The following is an 18,238-nucleotide window of genomic DNA, read 5'->3' as shown; positions in this document are numbered from 1 at the left end:
TTAGGGTTATAGCTTCTACTTCATCTGTAATACCTACAGTACCTAACAGAATGTCATGTATATCAAAGAAACTCAATTGCCTGTTAAGTTGCTAGATTCTAAGATAATTAAAAGTTGCATCGAACTTGGAAAATGAAAATAACCAGAACTCCAATGCCTATGCCAAATGCACAGCTTGAATGTAAGAACCTAAAAATTTTTAAAACATCTTGTTTTTAATCAAATCAGTACACTATTGTATAATGTTTCATGAACATCTACAAGTTACTCTATATATAATAAGCAAATATTTACTTGTTGGGTATCAACAGATTACTCTGACATATATGTACTTTAGAAATACAATTTGACATTAGTAAAACATTCATCAATACACTCAATATACATCTATGCCATCCATACAAATACCTGAAATTACAAAAAACAATATAACAGGTATTACTATACCATGAAAATATAACAGTAAACCAATCCCTACTGCCCCCCCACAAATTTCAATAAACCATACTATTTTGTATTCTTCCTCCCCCACAAGGAAGTTGCAAATTGTCAGTTTCTCATGGATGCTCCCCGCCCCCCCCCTCTCTCTCTCACACACACACACACACACACACACTCCATTAGATCTAATGATCACTGTCCTACACAAAAATGTCTTGTGACTGGTTTCTGTTCATAGACGTGGTAAAGCTGCAAAGACCAATGAACAGACATAAGTCTTTCATGTGAAAATATTTCTTACAAGGGATACTCATACGGTGAAAAATATAGCTCAACATCTGGCAGAATTTCTGGGTTTATAAAATGTTTACTTGTTAACATCACTTAGAGTTAATGTACTTTGAAGTTAAATCAATGTTCTAATCTATCAAAAACCAATTCAAACACATATAATGTTGTGCTTCCAATCACCACTCTGAATGAGAGGAAAATCTGAACTATCCCATTGTACTTCCAGAAGCATACCTATTAGCGTACGTACATGTTGACAGAATAAACTTTCCTAATCCACTAAAGAGTGAAATATGTATTACAGGGAGATTAGATACCACAGCACAGAAAACTGAGTGGACTTTCTTTGTACGGCTGTATTGTTCTAGTTAATTGCCTTCTCTATGTCGCCAAACCATGAAAGACAGCAAGAACACGATTTTGTCATTCCATATGTATAAACATACCTATGAGTACATGTCAAAACATGTTTGAAGAGAACAGAAAAGTCGCATTAACTGTTTTGTTCAACATTAACAAAATGTGTCATTAGTAAAATGAAATTCATATATAACTAAAAATCAAGTGTCTAGTAAATATAAAGTATTCTACCATACCAGTCTCTATATTTTAATTTTTTTTAAGTTTATCTACTTATTTTGAGAGATGGGGCACACAAGTGTGAGCATCAGCAGGGGAGGGGCAGAGATAAAGAGGGAGAGACAGAACACCAAGCAGGCTCCATGCTGTCAGCATAGAGCCCAACACAGGTCTTGTTGCAGGGCTGGATCCCACAAACCATGGGACAGTGAGCCGAGCTGAAACCAAGAGGCTGGACACCCAACCAACTAAGCCACCCAGGCGCCCCTTTGTAAGTTATTTTAAATCCTCTACAGAATTTAAATCTGTAAATCCTCAAAATATGTCATGAGATACAATTTAAAATTGGCTAAGTACTATTTATATATGTAAACAGTGATGAAGGGAAAAAATAAATACTCTCCACATATATATTTGATTAGTTAACCATCTAAGTTGATACTGAATAATGAAACTTTTATCCAAAATAACACAAAACGCCGAAAACAGACAATGCAGTTAAGCAAGAGTGGCCCATTAGAATACCAGAAAAGCAATTACATGGAAATAAATATAGGTCTTTAAGAGCATGAATAAAGAGGGGCACCTGGGTGGCTCAGTCAGTTAAGCAACCAACTTCAGCACAGATCATGACCTCCCAGTTCGTGGGTTTGAGCCCGGTGTCAAGCTCTGTGCTGACAGCTCAGAGCCTGGAGCCTGCTTTGGATTCTGTGCATCCCTCCCTCTCTCTGCCCCTCCCCCACTCACACTCCATCTCTCTTCTCTCTCTGAAAAAAATGTTAAAAAAATTTTTAAGTGCATGAATAAAGAGAAAATTATAACTTTAAGGGAAGAATTTTTTTAACTCAACAATGATACAACATAGTTGCCTCCAAATTAGTTTACCTTTCATTGTTTTCAAGTTTCTCTAATTCAACTGCAAGGTATTTTAATTACAGTATTTTCCAGGTAAGCTTTTTTTGTTTTTTAATGTTTATAGTTGAGAGAGAGAGAGACAGTGCATGGTGGCGGGGGGGGGGGGCGAATGACAGAGAGAGACAAGACAGAATCAGAAGGAAGCTCCAGGCTCTGAACGCTCAGCACAGAATCCGATGCAGGGCTCAAACTCATGAACCACGAGATCAAGACCTGGGCCGAACTTGGATGCCTAACCAACTGCCACCCATGCGCCCCTGCCAGGTAAACTTTAAAACAAGCTCATGTTTCCAAATGTGCCATGCCAGATTTGAGCATGGTATTTATTTAAAACTTAACTGGACCAGTTAGTTTGGATTTGAGATCATACAATAATTTTTAATTTTAAGCACTGTTGGCTGTTTCTCTAGTTACAACAGAATGTCTAGGAAGACAAATTTTCTCAGTAATGTTTTTTTCCCTTTCCTTTTGAGGTATTTATAAAACCCAAAACAATTATTTCTATATACCTAATTCCACCCTCCAGGGCATGAAGTGTCTCTCTTATCATACAGAACACCTAGAATACTTTTAAACTCAATGATAATTAAGAAACATCAAAGTCAAACCAGTGTATCTCAAAGGTAACTAAGACTCATCTTTTGGCTATCAAATGACATATTTCTTATTCCCTGAAGTACCGCCAAGAGTTCTTTACCCATACAACAAATGCACTTTCTTAATGTAGCCTTTACTCTTCTGCAAATCAAATAAATCTGAGTTTCATAAGTAGACTGCGGGTGCCTGGGTGGCTCAGCTGGTTAAGCATCCAACTTTGACTCAGGTCATGATCTCACAGGTGGGTGAGTTGGAGCCCCGCATTAGTCTTGCTGCTGTCAGCATGGAGCCTGCTTTGGATCCTCTGTCCCTCCCTCTCTGCCCCTCCCCTGCTCATGCTCTCTCTCTCTCAAAAATAAACACTATGAAAAAAATACAAATAAATAAAAGTAAACTGTTAAGGGCAACAAAAGAAAGAACAGACAAATGGGAATACATCAAACTTAAAAACTTCTGTAAAGGGGTGCCTGGGTGGCTCAGTCAGTTAAGCGTCCGACTTCAGCTCAGGTCACAATCTCACAGTCCGTGAGCTCGAGCCCCGCGTCAGGCTCTGGGCTGATGGCTCAGAGCCTGGAGCCTGCTTCCAATTCTGTGTCTCCCTCTCTCTCTGCCCCTCCCCTGTTCATGCTCTGTCTCTCTCTGTCTCAAAAATAAACGTTAAAAAAAATTTTTTTTTAAAAACTTCTGTGAAGGAAGTAATCAACAGAGTGAAAAAACAACATACTGAATGGACGAAAATATGTGCAAACCTTATTTCTGACAAGGGATTAATATCCAGAATATATAAAGAACTCCTAAAATTCAACAACAAAAATAATCCAATAAAAATGGGCAAAGGACTTGAATAGACATTTCTCCAAAAAATATATACAAATGGCCAAGAAGCCTATGAAATGATGCTCAACAACACCAATGGCCAGGGAAATACAAATCAAAACCACTAAGAGAGATCACCTCATACTTTTAAAAAGGCCCCTGTTAGGGGCACCTGCCTGGGTGGCTTAGTCAGTTAAGTGTCCGACTCATGGTTTCAGTTCAGGTCATGATCTCACAGTTCATGGGTTTGAGCCCCACACTGGGCTCCACACTAACAGTGCAGAGCCTGCTTGGGATTCTCTCTCTCTCTCTCTCTCTCTCTCTCTCTCTCTCTCTCTGCCCCTCCCCCATCCTTTCTCTCAAAATAAGTAAGCTTAAAAAACTTTTTTAAGTGGTAAACATGTTTTTTAAAAAAGTCCCTATTAAGGGGCACCTGGGTGGCTCAATCAGTTAAGTGTCAGACTTCGGCTCAGGTCATGATCTCATAGTTCATGAGTTCAAGCCCCACGTTGGGCTCTGTGCTGACCACTCAGAGCCTGGAGCCTGCTTCAGATTCTGTGTCTCCTTCTCTCTCTGCCGCTCCCCTACTTGTGCTCTCTCTCTCACTCAAAAATAAACGTAAAAAAAAATTTTTTTAAGGCCCTATTAAAAAAATAACAAGTGTTGGCAAAAATGTGGAAAAATTGGACCTTTTGTATACTGTTGGTGAGAAGATAAAATGGGGCAGAAGCTATGGGAAATAGTATGGAGGTTCTTCAAAAAATTAAAAACAATTACTATATGATCCAGCAACTCCCATTTCTAGATATATACCCAAAAGAACTGAAAGCACATCCATGTTCACTGCACATTCCTCACATCAGACAAGAGGTGGACTCAACCTAAATGTCCATCTACAGGTGAACAAGTAAAGAAAATGTGGTAAATAGACACGATGAAATACTATCAAATCTTAAAAAAGAAAATCCTGTCATGTGCTGTAACATTGGATGAACCTCGAGGACATTATGATAAATAAGACAGTTATAGAAAGACAAATACTCCATTATTCTACTTATATGAAGTATTTAAAGTAGTGAAACTCTTAGAGAATAAAATGGTGGTTGCCAGGGGTTGTGAAGAGGGGAAAAAGGGAGTTGTTCTTCAATAGATATAGTTTCAGTTTCACAAGACAACCAAGTTCTAAAAATCTATTGAACAACAAGGTACAGTTAACAATACTGTCTGTACCATACACTTAACAATGTTTAAGTTGTTCAATTTTATATTGTGTTCACCACAATAGAAAAATTTTAATGAACTGCTAAAGACCTGAGAATAGTGAAACAATCTTGAAAAGGGACAAAATCGGAAGACACATTTCTCAGTGGCAAACTTAGTGCAAAGCTACAGTTAATTTTGACAGTGTGGTACTTGCAAAGATAGACCTACCAATCAATGGAGAGTCTAGACATAAACCCTTACATATATAGTCAAGTAATTTTCCACAAATGCACCATGTTAATTCAATGGCTTAAGAATCTCTTTTCAACAAATGGTGCTGGGAACAACTGGCTATCCATATTCAACTGGATCTCTACTTCACATAATACACAAAAGTTAACTCAAATCAAAGACCTAAATATAAGAGCTCAAACTAGAAGATTCTTAGAAGAAAATAGGGGTAAATCTTCATGAGCCTGTGGTTCCTTAGCACATTAAAAACACAAATGACAAAATAAAAAATAAGTTGGACTTCATCAAAATTTAAAGTACTTTAAAGTACAGTGCTTTCTGGACTTCAGGTGCCTGGGTGGCCCAGATGGGTAGGCACCCGACTCTTGATCTTGGTTCAGGTCATGATCTCCCCCAGTTTGTGGGTTTGAGCCCCATGTCAAGCTGTGTGCTGATGGTGCCCAGCCCGCTTGGGATTCTGTCTCTCCTTCTCTCTGCCCTTCCTTTGCTTACGTGAGCACATTCTCTCTCTCTCTCTCAAAATAATAACTAAAAAAAAAATTTTAAGCTTCTGTGCTTCAAAGAACACCCTCAAAAAAGAAAGACAACCCACAGAAAGACAAAATAGTTGCAAATTCTACATCTCCTAAAGGACTTGTGTCCAGAATATATAAACAGCTCTTACAACTCAACAATGAAAAGACAACCTAAATGAAAAATAGGTAAAGGATATAACAGACATTTCTTGTTACACAGAACTCTACAAATGGCCAATAATCACATGAAAAGACACCCAACATCATTAGCCATCAGGAAAATGCAAATCAAAACCATTTCACACCCACCAGGATGGTTAAAATTAAAAGACAATAGCAAGTTTGGAAAGATGTGAAGAGATTAAAAAACTCATACAGTGTTGGTAGAAATGTAGAAAGGTGCAGCTTCCTTGGAAACTTTGAGGAACTTTTGCAGTTCCTCAAAAGTTAAAGATAGAGTTGCCATATGACTTAGCAATTCCACTCCTAGGTACATATCCAACAGAAATGAAAACATTTGTACACAAATGTTTACAGCAGCAGTATTCATAATAACTAAAAGGTGCAAACAACCCGAATGTCCATCACTGGATGAATGGATAAATAAAAGATGCTATATCCATAAAATATTAATTGTACGTTTTTAACAAGTGAATTTAGTATATTACATGCCAACAGAGCTATTAAAAACAGTATACTGCTATGATTATATAGTCCTATCACATAAAACATTAAATATTCCAATTAAAAAATAACTTAGAAATTATCAAACTTGCTTGTTTTACAAATGATGAAATAGAGGCTCTCAAACCTGGGTGGGAAAGAATGGGGCCTGTTCTCAGTCTGGAGTAGATAATGAGGCACTGCTTCTTGCACTAAGATACTGACTGGATGAATACTAGATGGAGGGTTCCTATAGATAGTAGCTACTGCCGTGTATTCTTTTTCCCTTTAATTATCATATAACTCTGGCCTACTTCTAGGGGTGTATTTTTGTTGTACCCTTACAAGTCCCTCTTTCCTCTTCTACTTCACCCAACACAAACTATAATAAATGGAAATAGGATAGTTAGAAGGGGAAAGTTAACATACCCTTGCCTTGTCTGTGGGAAGGCCACCAGTTCACCTCAGAGAATCAAGACAGATTCATCTCAGTATCATGTATACAGAATTTCCACCCAATGGCCAAGAGACTGGAACATGCCCTGGCTGGGCACACGGCTGTCAATTATTGAATATATTTTTTCCTGGAAGAAAGCATCTCATCTAAGGGAAGGAGTGTGAAAAATGGCTCATCTCTCTTCCCTGAAACAAGGACAACTAAGCCAATTATACATTCACAAGACACCATGAAAAACTTACCAGAGAAAGCTTCAAATACAACTATTAAAAGGTTAACCTTGGCTAAAAAAGGTAGGGTGAAGTAAAAACTATAAATAACTTTACAGAGATTTGCTAATAAATTATTAATATATTTGCAAAGGTATTGGAGGGCCCCAAAGAGTTTGTTAAACTGACAAAAATCATTGAAATGAGAAAAACAAAATTGTTTTGTTCATCTCTGGTAACACAGGTTTTCCCTGTTCAAAAAAAAATGAACTTGTAAAGAGAGATGAGGTATGACAATTATTTTCTATTTAAATGTTTTGAAAATTCTTAAAAATAATTCTATGAATCTTCTAAAATGTTAAAGTAGTATTTTCCCAATGCAAAATCTGCAAATATTTGTCTTATGACCTGAAAATGATCTGATACTCATCCTGGTTTTCCTTTACGTTGAGGCAACAAAGTAAATACATTTTTTAAAAAATCAAGTGATAACACCAGGCTATGCCAGAGGGAAATCAAAGGGGGGAAATAGCAGCATAGGAAAATTAGTAGACTATATTACTTTTATACAGATTTTAAAACATATATATCCATTAATTATCAATTTTTTCTAGATACATAAGAAATAAGATAAATTGCTAATAGACCCATTCATATACACAATTCAGTCAGTATAAAAAACGTTTAATTACAATATACTAGTCACCAGAAATACCACTTTTGTCCTCTGAAAGATTAAAAAATGAAAATAACACTTTTCATTGCTGTCAAACGTATTCAATTTTCCCCTCAAATGAAGTTTAGATGAAAACAATGTGAGTGACAAGCTCCAGCACAGGCAAATCTTGGCAGCCCTCAACTCTGTCTATCTCCTTGGCCTGTTAAGCAAAATTCCTTCACAAACTGTTGGTCTTTGCAATAACTCCTACAAAGCTCATTACTGCCAGCATCAGCCTATCCCCCATGTTGTGCATTTATCCCTGGGATGCATATCAACATGTGGCACATGTCCTTGACATGCACAGAAGAGCTGCACCCCAGGACAGCAGCACGCACGACAATAGTGTCGACTCTTACTTCTTTATGGTTGCTGGGATGTAACCGAGAAATCTAATAACTGTGACAGTGGGGCCTTTCGGTTTTTCCTTGCATTTCTAGACAGTGAAGCTGCACAGACACTAATGAAAGGTTAAATGAATAGGAATAGTTGACAAGAGGTACAATAAAGAAGGAGCTTGGTAATCCACAGACACTGAGCAGAGATCCTTGGTTCAAGCAGAGAAAGGACAGCACATCGTCGAGTCACAATATTTAAAACAGCTTGCTATACACAGAGGCTTTTGTGTCTGGGTACACGTCTGGCTTTGGACTAAAAAAAAAAAAAAGGGATACTGAAAAGGAATTTCAGCATGGGGCACTTTGGCAAATGTAAGGTCATAATAAGAGAAAAATGTTTTGTGTGGGTTGTTACATCTTTGTACTGAACACAAAAAAGCTGGGACTATGAACTCATGAACCACAAGTTCCAAGACAATACTGTACATTTTGACAACTATTAAATACTGTATCTAAAGGGCTGGTTTGATGTGATTCCCACTGGTAAGATATACATGCAATGACTCATATAGCTGTTCCACATTCGGCCTTCCTTATGGAAGAATTCCTGATACTCATCTTAGAGTTTTGCAGTCAATTTCCAGTTTTCAGTGAACATGATTTGTTACAAATATCACTAGAACTCTCAAGCCATCTTCCACTCATTGCAAAACTTCCCAGCAGCCTACTGTAAGGAAACTGAATTTACCATGCTAGCAAAGTTCAAGTACAAGGCAAAGTTTTTGTAATTTCAAGTGACTACAATAGTGAAATGCCCTCAACTAACATTCTTAATTATTAAATTTATTTATTTTAGTTTAGTGCTCTTCTCACTACACCTTAAGGGAAGGTTATATACCTTAGGGAACTGATTTTAAATTATAATAGCAAAACTATATCTAAATTACTAAGAAAAAAAATGTTCCAGAATGTCAAGGGAAACATACAGTAAAACACAAAAAAATATTTTGACGTTGTTAGGTACTGATTTTTTTTTCAAAGAAAAAACTTACGACTCTGCTATGGCATGAACCTTAAAAAATGATTATCTGTAAAATCATCCTATGCATATGCATGAGTTGAATATAGGTTCACAATAAACGGTAAAAGCGTACTGAGAACATGTTTTAAAACAAGGCAGCCTCTTTGAACAGCCAAATTAAATTACAGCTGAACTCTTGAGTGTACTGAGGGATCTAATAAGCAACAAATAAAGACTTTTATTGGCTAGCAACATAATGAGAGTTACTGTGTGAAAGATGAAAAAAAGACAAATCTGGGTAGTTTATCTCATTGGATTATACTATTTACTTAAATGGTAAATAAGTTTGTCCAAAGTAATGCTACTAAAAACTAGTATGTAAATATTAAAGAGCAATTATGATCAATGACTCTTTAATGTAAACATATTGCAAATTCCAGTGGAAAGACTGATAAACAAATGTGAAATTAAACAACAAATATTGAATTTAATACCACTTAAGTTCTATTTCTTTAAATTTAACTTACTTACTGATTCGTAATATATCAACGTTATAAATGGTTTACTATTTTATGCTTATAAACGAAGCATTTATTGTAAAGGAATTTTCTCTCTGGAGTACGGCAGTTGTATGTAGAACTCCTTCAAAACCATTATTTATTTACAGAAAGGAGGTTGTCCTTAATGAACTGAAAGAAGGTATTCCCCTCCTCAGTGATTTGGTAGGAAGTTACTTTTAATAGAACTTTGAAGAGTGGCCTCCTTACAGAACTCCCTCAGTTGGCGAAATAGACAGTATTTAGCAAACCAAATCCTATTTAAAGTGTATTTGGTCGCATTTTGCTTGATCTTCAAATCACTTCAAATCACATAAAAGGTAGAGAACCCTAGAATCCTTAGCTGACTACTTAACTATTCTTGTAGAAAGTTCTGGTGCTTTTGTCACAGCTTAAAAAAACAAACAAACAAACAAACAAAAAACCAATAGCACCTCCAAGCCTAAACATTAAGCCAGTATTTATTATCTACTCTTTTTCTACAACATTCTGACTGCCAGAGTGATTTCTGTTAACCTTAAGTATATCTAATAAAATCATAAGGCTCCCTCTAGCTCTTCAGAGAGGAGTTTACTAACCAATGATCCTATGTAATTCCCATCCAACAGAAAAGATTTTAGGAGGCTCCCTCCTCTTCCACAAGAAATGTTTTCAACTGTTTCTTGCAAGGGTGTAGATGGTGTATGAGACCATCTGCAGGGGAATTCACAAAGCACTGCTCCTTATAGCCACATTAATTTAATCTATTAATTGCTTCCAACCTAAGCTTTGTATAGAAAATTCTAGAGTAAAACTTTAACCTGTTTAAACTACATATACATTCCCAACTTAGATTTACCAAGCTAGTCAAAATTAATTTTCATCTCAAAAAACAAATAACAACATATATGAGTATCTACAGAAATCCAAACTTGTGATCTGGTCTCAGTTCTAAAAACCTACATTTAAATGCAGAATCTTGACTTTAAAAAAAAAAATGTACTGACATCGTATCTCTGGAGTTTACGTAAAAGATGCTGATGGTAACTGCAGAAAACATTTCTACGTACCAAAGTATTTACACACAACACTGGTAATGACTTTCTTAATTGTTTAATCTTTTCTGTGTTTCAGTATTGGATATTTTAGGGTGGCAGTTATTTAGAAGACTAAATAATACAGACGAAGTACACCATTGATATTTAGCCTATCTTACGATAGTCATAAAAGCCACAGTCAACAGGCAAATCATTTCAAACAAGTGAATATGAAAAGTGCTAAATTGAAAAAAAAAAACGCTAAAACGAACTCCACACACTCACAAAGGTCATCTTTCACATACTTCAGGAATATTTAAAATGGTGCTGAACCTTAACTATAAAATGAAAAATAAAGGGAACCACGAACTTCAAGTCATCACCTATTCTGGTCTCCCTTAATATAAGAAATATTCCCAGGAACAACAAAAAGAATAGCTCCTTCCACCCCCAACCCCCGCCCCTTTTCGAGCCAGTGTCCAATTTCTTCTTTTCTGAACAGCTGTATTATCCAACTTAAGTTGCTCTGCTAATTTCAGTCCCACAAGGACTAACTTGGAAGGCAAAAAAATACAAGAAAAGATCAATTTGCTGGGAAAGATCAAATGAGAAAACTGTGGGGACAGCACCAGGTCAGCGTGTGGAGAACTAAGCAGACCTGTTCTTCATTAACTGTGGCTCTCTGGGGATGTCACACACTACCTGTCCGTGGGCTTTATTGAACCGCCTAACCCGCCTCTCTGTTCCATTCTTCTGGGCCCAAGTGAATCATATCCTGCTGCTGACAAGTTAGCAGGGGACTGCGGCTGCAACATGAAAGTACTTTTCTTTCTTGTCTAAATCAGGCAGATTTTTGAAAAGACGACACAGCATTGACTCGTGACATGGCAAGATGAAACGAGAGGTCTGGGCCGGTCTTGGAGCTGTGCAGATAAAAGTAATCAAATGACACTCCTGGAATGCAAATTGGCATTCTTGACTGCAGCAATTGCACAACCATGAAACATCCCTGACAGCAAGCAAGATTAGGACAAAATGTTATGTAAAGCACTGAACTCAAAAACTCTCACTTGAAAATTCAAACTGTAACACTTACATTTTAATATAGCAATAGTCAGCTCTGCTTTTGTCTGCTTCTTTTTGTAATCACATATCCCTGCCTGACGGATCTCTCACATTTCAGGTAGAAGAGAAAAGAAAATAGGTATTGGGAATGTATAACTGCTATGAATGTTTCCTCTATATTTATTTTTAAAAATCACAGGAGGGTGGTTGGTGCTTGTTCGAAGTTCTACATGCAAACAACACTGAACTTAATATTCTCCAGAGGGAAGGAAAGACAGTTTCAGACTTTTCTCACAAGATACTCAAAGAGAGTTCACATTCAGGTTCAATATTATTTTCCTCAGGTGAAGCTACTCTTGTACTTTGGTAGAGTGATTAGCAATCTGGATTTCAAATACTCTGCTCTCCGGGAACAGAAAAAGTAGCTGCAACTAAGAACTTCATTAAGGCTGAACACTTTAAATGAAACAGCTACAAATATAGCATAAAACGCAGATACCCTAGAAAGGTTCCAAGGGATTCTGCGTGTGTGTGTGCGTGTGTGTGCGTGTGTGTGTGTGGGTCCAAACGGTAAAAAAGCAAGTTCTATTAACTTGTATAAGGTCTCACTATTCTGGAGTGTGTCTTCAAATCAGACACTAAATATTACTGCCAGGAATAAACTCTTCCAGTTAAAACATGTATGTGTGCGCACAGGGAACATCTGAAAACGCACGATACAAAGCAGCGGATCACAAATGGGTGTAGACACTTTCCAAAATGACGAGTATTGGGGAATAGACGTGTAGACAAACAGCACACAGGCTGGGGTAAAGAAAAATAGTACCTACAACGGGCTTTTACAGTGTTCCCGCGTAAGATGCCACTCGAAGAAAAACTCAAGCACTGAACAGATACATTTAATACTTTGTTTTGACGCCTCCGCTTAAAACACAGGTTCCGACCATTGCAAGTGTCCACGAAGTACATAAAAAATCATAAGGCAGGCCACTTTCTGCCACTTTAATCCTGGGTACACAGGATTATTTTATGGTGTCTTTCGTACATCAGCTTTACAACAGCTTGACTCTAGGGTAAATGGGAACCACTATAAATCGCACGCTGCTTTCAAAACCACTTTAATTTCTGTCAGCGTTACTGTAACCACAGTCTTGGGCGCACGCTACTTTTGTGTGTGTGTGTGTGTGTGTGTGTGTGTGCGTGCGCGCGCGCCTGCATTTGACAGTCGCATCTCCTACACTCCAGTTGTGACTTTGATCACTGAAACAAGAGATGTCACATTAGGGGGAAGGCAAGAGAGGAAAAAAAAAAAAAAACACGCCAACCCGCTATCTCCCTTTTTTTCTACATATTCCATCTACACGCAGAACACAGTATATCGGGTCCCCCGGGGGGAGGGGGGCAACAATAGCAGCACTGGGTGGAAGCAAACTAAAGGGAAGGGAGTGGTCCAACCCCATTCCTAACAAATCACTTCCCCGAAAGCGGACAGAGCGCTCATCACCACGCGAACTCACTGCACGCCGCCTCGCTGCAGAGAAGCCGCTTCGAGGAGAGGAGCCGTGCTCGAATCTCGCCTTCCCACCTCGTCCACCACTTGCACTGGGAACTTTTCCTAGCCTCACTACACGGGGGATGTCCTCCAGTTTTATTTTCTCCTTTTTTTTTTTTCTTCTTAATTCTGCCCCCCCCTCCCCGGGCCCCAAATGCTACCCTGCAGGCAACGTGTAAGTAAAACAATTGGGCGCCTTGAAAACTGCACCTCAAAAATCTGTCTCTTTCGGGCTTATTTTCCTGCCCCACGTTTCGCACATTCTTCAGAAAGTCTCCAGGAGCACCTTCCTCCGTTTTCTTCATGTACAAAGGGAGGGTTCCCGAACGCGAGGGCGAGGGGAGAGGAAACGCCAAGGTGCCGGGACGCGGCGGCCGCGTCCTCGCGGCGCGGCGCACCAGCGCGCCCAGGCGCCCACGCCCAGCCGCCCGGCCCTCACTCGCGGGCAAGTTTTAAAAGTTACCGTTGTCCAAAACGCTTTCCTCTCCGCCCCGAACTCCCTCCAGCGCTCCATTCATCCCCCGCCTCCCTTCCACCCCGTCCGCCCCAGCCCGTCCCAACTCCCTGGAGCCTCTCGCTCGCCGGCCGCTCACCTTTCCTCGCCCGCCGCGAGAGGGGGCGAACTTCCGAGCCCCTCACTGGCTCCTCACACACATACCCCCCTCCCACCCCGGAGCTCTCCTAGCAAACTTGGGCCAAGTTGAGGGGAAATTTCGGGAGCACGGCGGGGGCCGGGTCGGGCTGGGGTTCTCCCCTCCAGCCCGCCCTCCTCAGCGCCCCCCTCCACCTCACGCCGCCGGACCTGAGGAAAACACGGCCCCCGGGCGGCCCCGGGAGCGCGCGGGCGCGGGGCTCGCGTCTGACGAAGTCTAGAATAAAAAGGAAAGGAGGGTGGAAACTTCTTACCATCTCGGCATGCTGGTTGTCAAGTGCAGCCCCCGCCTCTTGGTCTCCTCTTAGCGGCCGCGCCTGGACCAGCCCCTCGGCCGCCTCTCGCTCCTTCTGTCTCGGCCTTTCTTTCCCTCCCCCTCCCGATTTCCTCCGGGCCGCCGCTCTCGCCGCCTCCGCCTCTCCCCGCCCGCCCGCCCGCGCGCGCCCTCGCCGCGGCCCCTCTGCGCTCAGGTGACTGATTTACACACGCGCCCAGGGTCGCCCTCGCTCTCCAAGTCGGAGCCTGCAGAGTTCCCCGGCTCCACGGGACAAAAAAAAAAAAAAAAAAAAAGGAACGGACTGTCCCAGGAGGGGGCTGCTGTGGGGGGCGGGGGAGAGACCGGCGGGCGAGGTGACCTGGGGCGGATTTGCAAGCCCCACAAGTTTCTCCTCTCTGCAAAATTGTCGTGACTACAATGTTGCTTCCCTTTTGCAAAATAGAAGTGGGTTAGTTTTGTTGTTGTTTGTCCTCAGATTCTAAGGGGTTTCGTGAGGGAGGATGTATATTTCGCCTCCCCACCCCCCCCCCCGCCCTGTTACTGTTCGCGCGGCTCCTGGTGGGGATGGAAAAACAACTTTGGCGCCCCCCGGGGGGTGCGGGCGTGGAGGTGGAGGTGGCTGCCAGCGCCCAGCTGTCAAAGGCAGAAACCCCGAGGAAAGGGCGCGAACTTTATCCCGACTGCAGCAAACCGCGGCGTCGCTTTCCTTTTCGGGCGCTCGCCGGTCTGTGTCCCCTTTGACCAGTTCCTCCTCCCGCACCGCCGCCGCCGCCCCCTCCTCCTCTCCCCCTTCCCCTTTTTCTCTTCCGCCGCCGCGGCCCCGGCGCCCCCTCGCCCCCGCCAACCCAGGTCCTCCGCGCGCCGCCTGACAGAAGGTGAGGGAAGCGGAGGAAAAACCCAGGGGACACAAACTCGGGACAGAACGTGCTGGGCGAACAGGCAAAAAAGTTGCGCGCAGCCACGGGGGTAAAGTTACTGGTGGCAGCGTGTTTTGTGCCGGCCCAGACGTCGGCTTGCGGCGAGGGCTTCCTTCCCCTTCCCCGGGTCTGGGCCGCGGGCCTCGGGCTGGAGACGGCCCGGGGAGAGGAAGGGGACCGCCGTCTCCGCGGGGCAAGACCGATCACATCTGTGGGGGACACTCAGCCGGCCCGCGTCGTCCTGTCCCCGAGACGCAAAAACGCACACGCCTGCAGCTGAAGGACATTTCTTCAATGCAAGCAAAACACACTCCCCAGCCGGCCTCAAGAAGGGGGGGTGGGGGTGGGGGCGAGTTTAATCACCATCCGCTTTCTAGCGTACGCTTTATGCCAAAAAAACATCTCTGCGTTGTGCAGATTGATCATAGCTGGAGCAAACTTTCTGCTTATCTGACATGGAAGGAAGGCACAGGTTTCGGGCAGATTCTCTGAGCACTCACTAGAAATCGGAATCGTGGAGGACTTTTGGCAGAACAACAGGTTTGAATCATCCCTTCTTCCTTTCTGCCTTGCCCGAAGTAGAGGGGCAGAGAAACTGCTCCATTGCATCCAGAGGTCAGAATTAAATTCCTTTGAAAATATGTAGCCTTGGAAGTACATACTTCTAGGTTCTTTGATGCACAGTCTGGTCTTCAGTTTAATATAAATTTTCACAACAATTAAAAAGAATATTTGGGAGGCATGATGAGAGACCATGGCCCAAGTAGCCACAGCTGTTCTGAAAATGTGATTAGGCTTATTATTCACGTGGATCGCGCTTTTTAACAGTGGGGCCACCGCACCTGCAGTTCTGTGTATTGATTGGGTCCAAATTTCTGACCGTTTTTAGGCCCTTGGAAAGCAGATTTCAACTCATTTCTGTATTTGTGTAATTCTCTGTATCATCTTGTTGTAGAAAGGTCTGTCTGGTAAGGCTTCTACTATATTATTTATAGTAAATACCTTATAGAATTCTAGGCACATGGTTCATCTGGAGGTTTCTAGTGGGAGACAGATTACTTCTCTAGAGCATAAATCAAAGTAAAGACTATCTAATGACTACGCATATATATATATATATATAAATGCATGTTCTCTAAGAAGGCTCATCTTTAAATGATTTGATTAAGGTGTGGAGCATGTTCCCTTATTCTGTAAACATCACTGTAACATCATCCTATAGTTTGTAGAAACTGATTACACAAGGGATAATGACGACCAAATGTGCGTTCTGAGCAACTGAGGATCATCACAAGAATTCTCCAGAAATGAGCCAAGTTCCAATGTGTTTTCCTGTATCATGGAGAGACGAGAAAAGCTAGTTGCTAATTTCAGAGTCATTACCCATACAAATCCATTCACACACTTACCGCTTTGGACAACTGACAGACCAGCAATTGCCAAACAATTGTATTCACACAGTGCATTTTTGGCTGTGCACCTACACTGGCCAACAGCAGAAGTTATTCCACATCAAGTAACCTGTAATTTACATTCCCCTGATTGGTTCCAGATCTGTCTGTTTTTGATGTTAGCATACAAACAATTTATGTGAGGCAAGATGTGTCTATTTGGGATCCAGTGCCTTTCTAGAGAGTCCTCATTATAAAGATGTGTTGGGCCGAAAGAGCAGCCCTTGGAGAAGGTGGAAGAATTTACAGAAGCAAAGATACAGAGAACGCCACAGTATCTCATTTCCTCCAGTGCGTTTGTATGGCAATTGGACTACAACCTAAACTCTTTTGTGACCTGCAAGACTTGAATGATCCATTCGTGCTGGGCTTTTCAACTGTTTTCTTCTGGTTTTTATTCCTCTTGTGACCACACTAAAGTCACACTGGCTTTCTTTCTGTCCACCTTGCCAAGCTCTTTCCTGCTCTTTGGCCTGCCATTCTCTCCACCTGGAATATTCCCCCATGTTTTCCAATGGTTCCTTCTCATTCATCACATTTCAGCTCTAACTTCACTTCTTTAGAGTCTAATTAAAGTAGCTCTTTACCCACTTCCTGAAACACCCCTCACACTTTCTCCCATTACTTATTTTCTTTATGTGCCTTAGAAGTACCTGAAATTGTCTTGTTTATGTGCTTATTATTTTTATGCAACTAAAACATGAGCTCTGTGAGTGCAAGAGCTGTATTGACCTTGTTCGCTTACATAGCATTGGTCCATATAACGGTGCCAAGCACAAAATAAGCTCTTAGAAATATTGGCTGAATTAAGGAAGAAATGTCAAAATCATTTCCCTATGTTGACGATGACCTTAGGGCCAGACAAGTTCGCTCTAGGAATATGAGGGGGAGAAAAGCGTGCCATATCTCTTCTTTTGGAGGTGGAGTAAAAACTGTTGACTTCCTGTACCAGGGGTCTTCAAAGTGTGGTCTGGGGCAACCCTGGGGTCTCCGAGACCCTTTTAGGAGGGCCATGGGGTCAAAATTATTTTTATTATATACTGAGCAATTATTTGCCTTTCTCATTCACATTGTCACAAATGTACAGCAGAATTTCCCAAAGGCAGTGTGATGTGTGATACTCAACAAATTGAATGCAGAAGCAGAAACAAAAAGTTACCTATCTGGTTATATCAGACATTAAAGAGATTTGCCAAAAAAAATGTAGATCAGTGCTACTTTTCTCATTAATTTATTTTTTGTTCTGGAAAACAGTTGTTTTCATTTTAAAACATGGGTATGTATTCGTTTTCTAGTGCTGCTGTAACAAATTACCACAAATTTAGTGGCCTAAAACAACACAAATTTATAATTCTAGAGGTCAGAAGTCTGAAATGGGTTTCATCAAGCTACAATCAAGGTGTCTGCAGGCCTGTTTTCCTTTCTGGAGACCCAAGGGGAGAATCTTTTCCCTTACTTTGTCCAGCTTCTAGAGGCCACCCATATTCCTTGGTTCTTGATAGCCTTACATCTCTAAAGCCTATGATAGCTAGACATGCCTCCTTCTTTCACTTATACCTAGCCTTGTGATTATATTGGGCCCATTTAGATAATCCAGCATAGCCTGCCCGTCTCAAGATCCATCTCAACATCACCTTAGTCATACCTGAACATATTCACAGGTACCTGGGATTAGGATGTGAACCATTATTAGGAACCTTCATTCCACCTACCACAGTATAGTAATAAATGATTTC

General features: G+C 41.2%; 1 protein-coding gene across 7 annotated transcripts in view; it reads right to left on the bottom strand.

The window, feature by feature from the left end:
- The window catches only part of BNC2 (basonuclin 2), a 428,416-nt gene extending 414,206 nt beyond the window's left edge, over positions 1 to 14,210 (bottom strand). For all 7 annotated transcript variants that reach the window (XM_047831334.1, XM_047831336.1, XM_047831337.1 and 4 more), the window contains exon 1: positions 14,112 to 14,210. In XM_047831334.1, the coding sequence (XP_047687290.1) occupies positions 14,112 to 14,114 (3 nt within the window). In that variant the 5' untranslated portion in view covers positions 14,115 to 14,210. The remainder of the gene's footprint in view (positions 1 to 14,111) is intronic.
- Positions 14,211 to 18,238: the final 4,028 nt, after the last annotated feature.

This window comes from Prionailurus viverrinus, chromosome D4, assembly GCF_022837055.1.
Source record: "Prionailurus viverrinus isolate Anna chromosome D4, UM_Priviv_1.0, whole genome shotgun sequence".
Lineage (NCBI taxonomy): Eukaryota > Metazoa > Chordata > Mammalia > Carnivora > Felidae > Prionailurus > Prionailurus viverrinus.
This window is presented reverse-complemented; position numbering and strand designations above follow the sequence as displayed.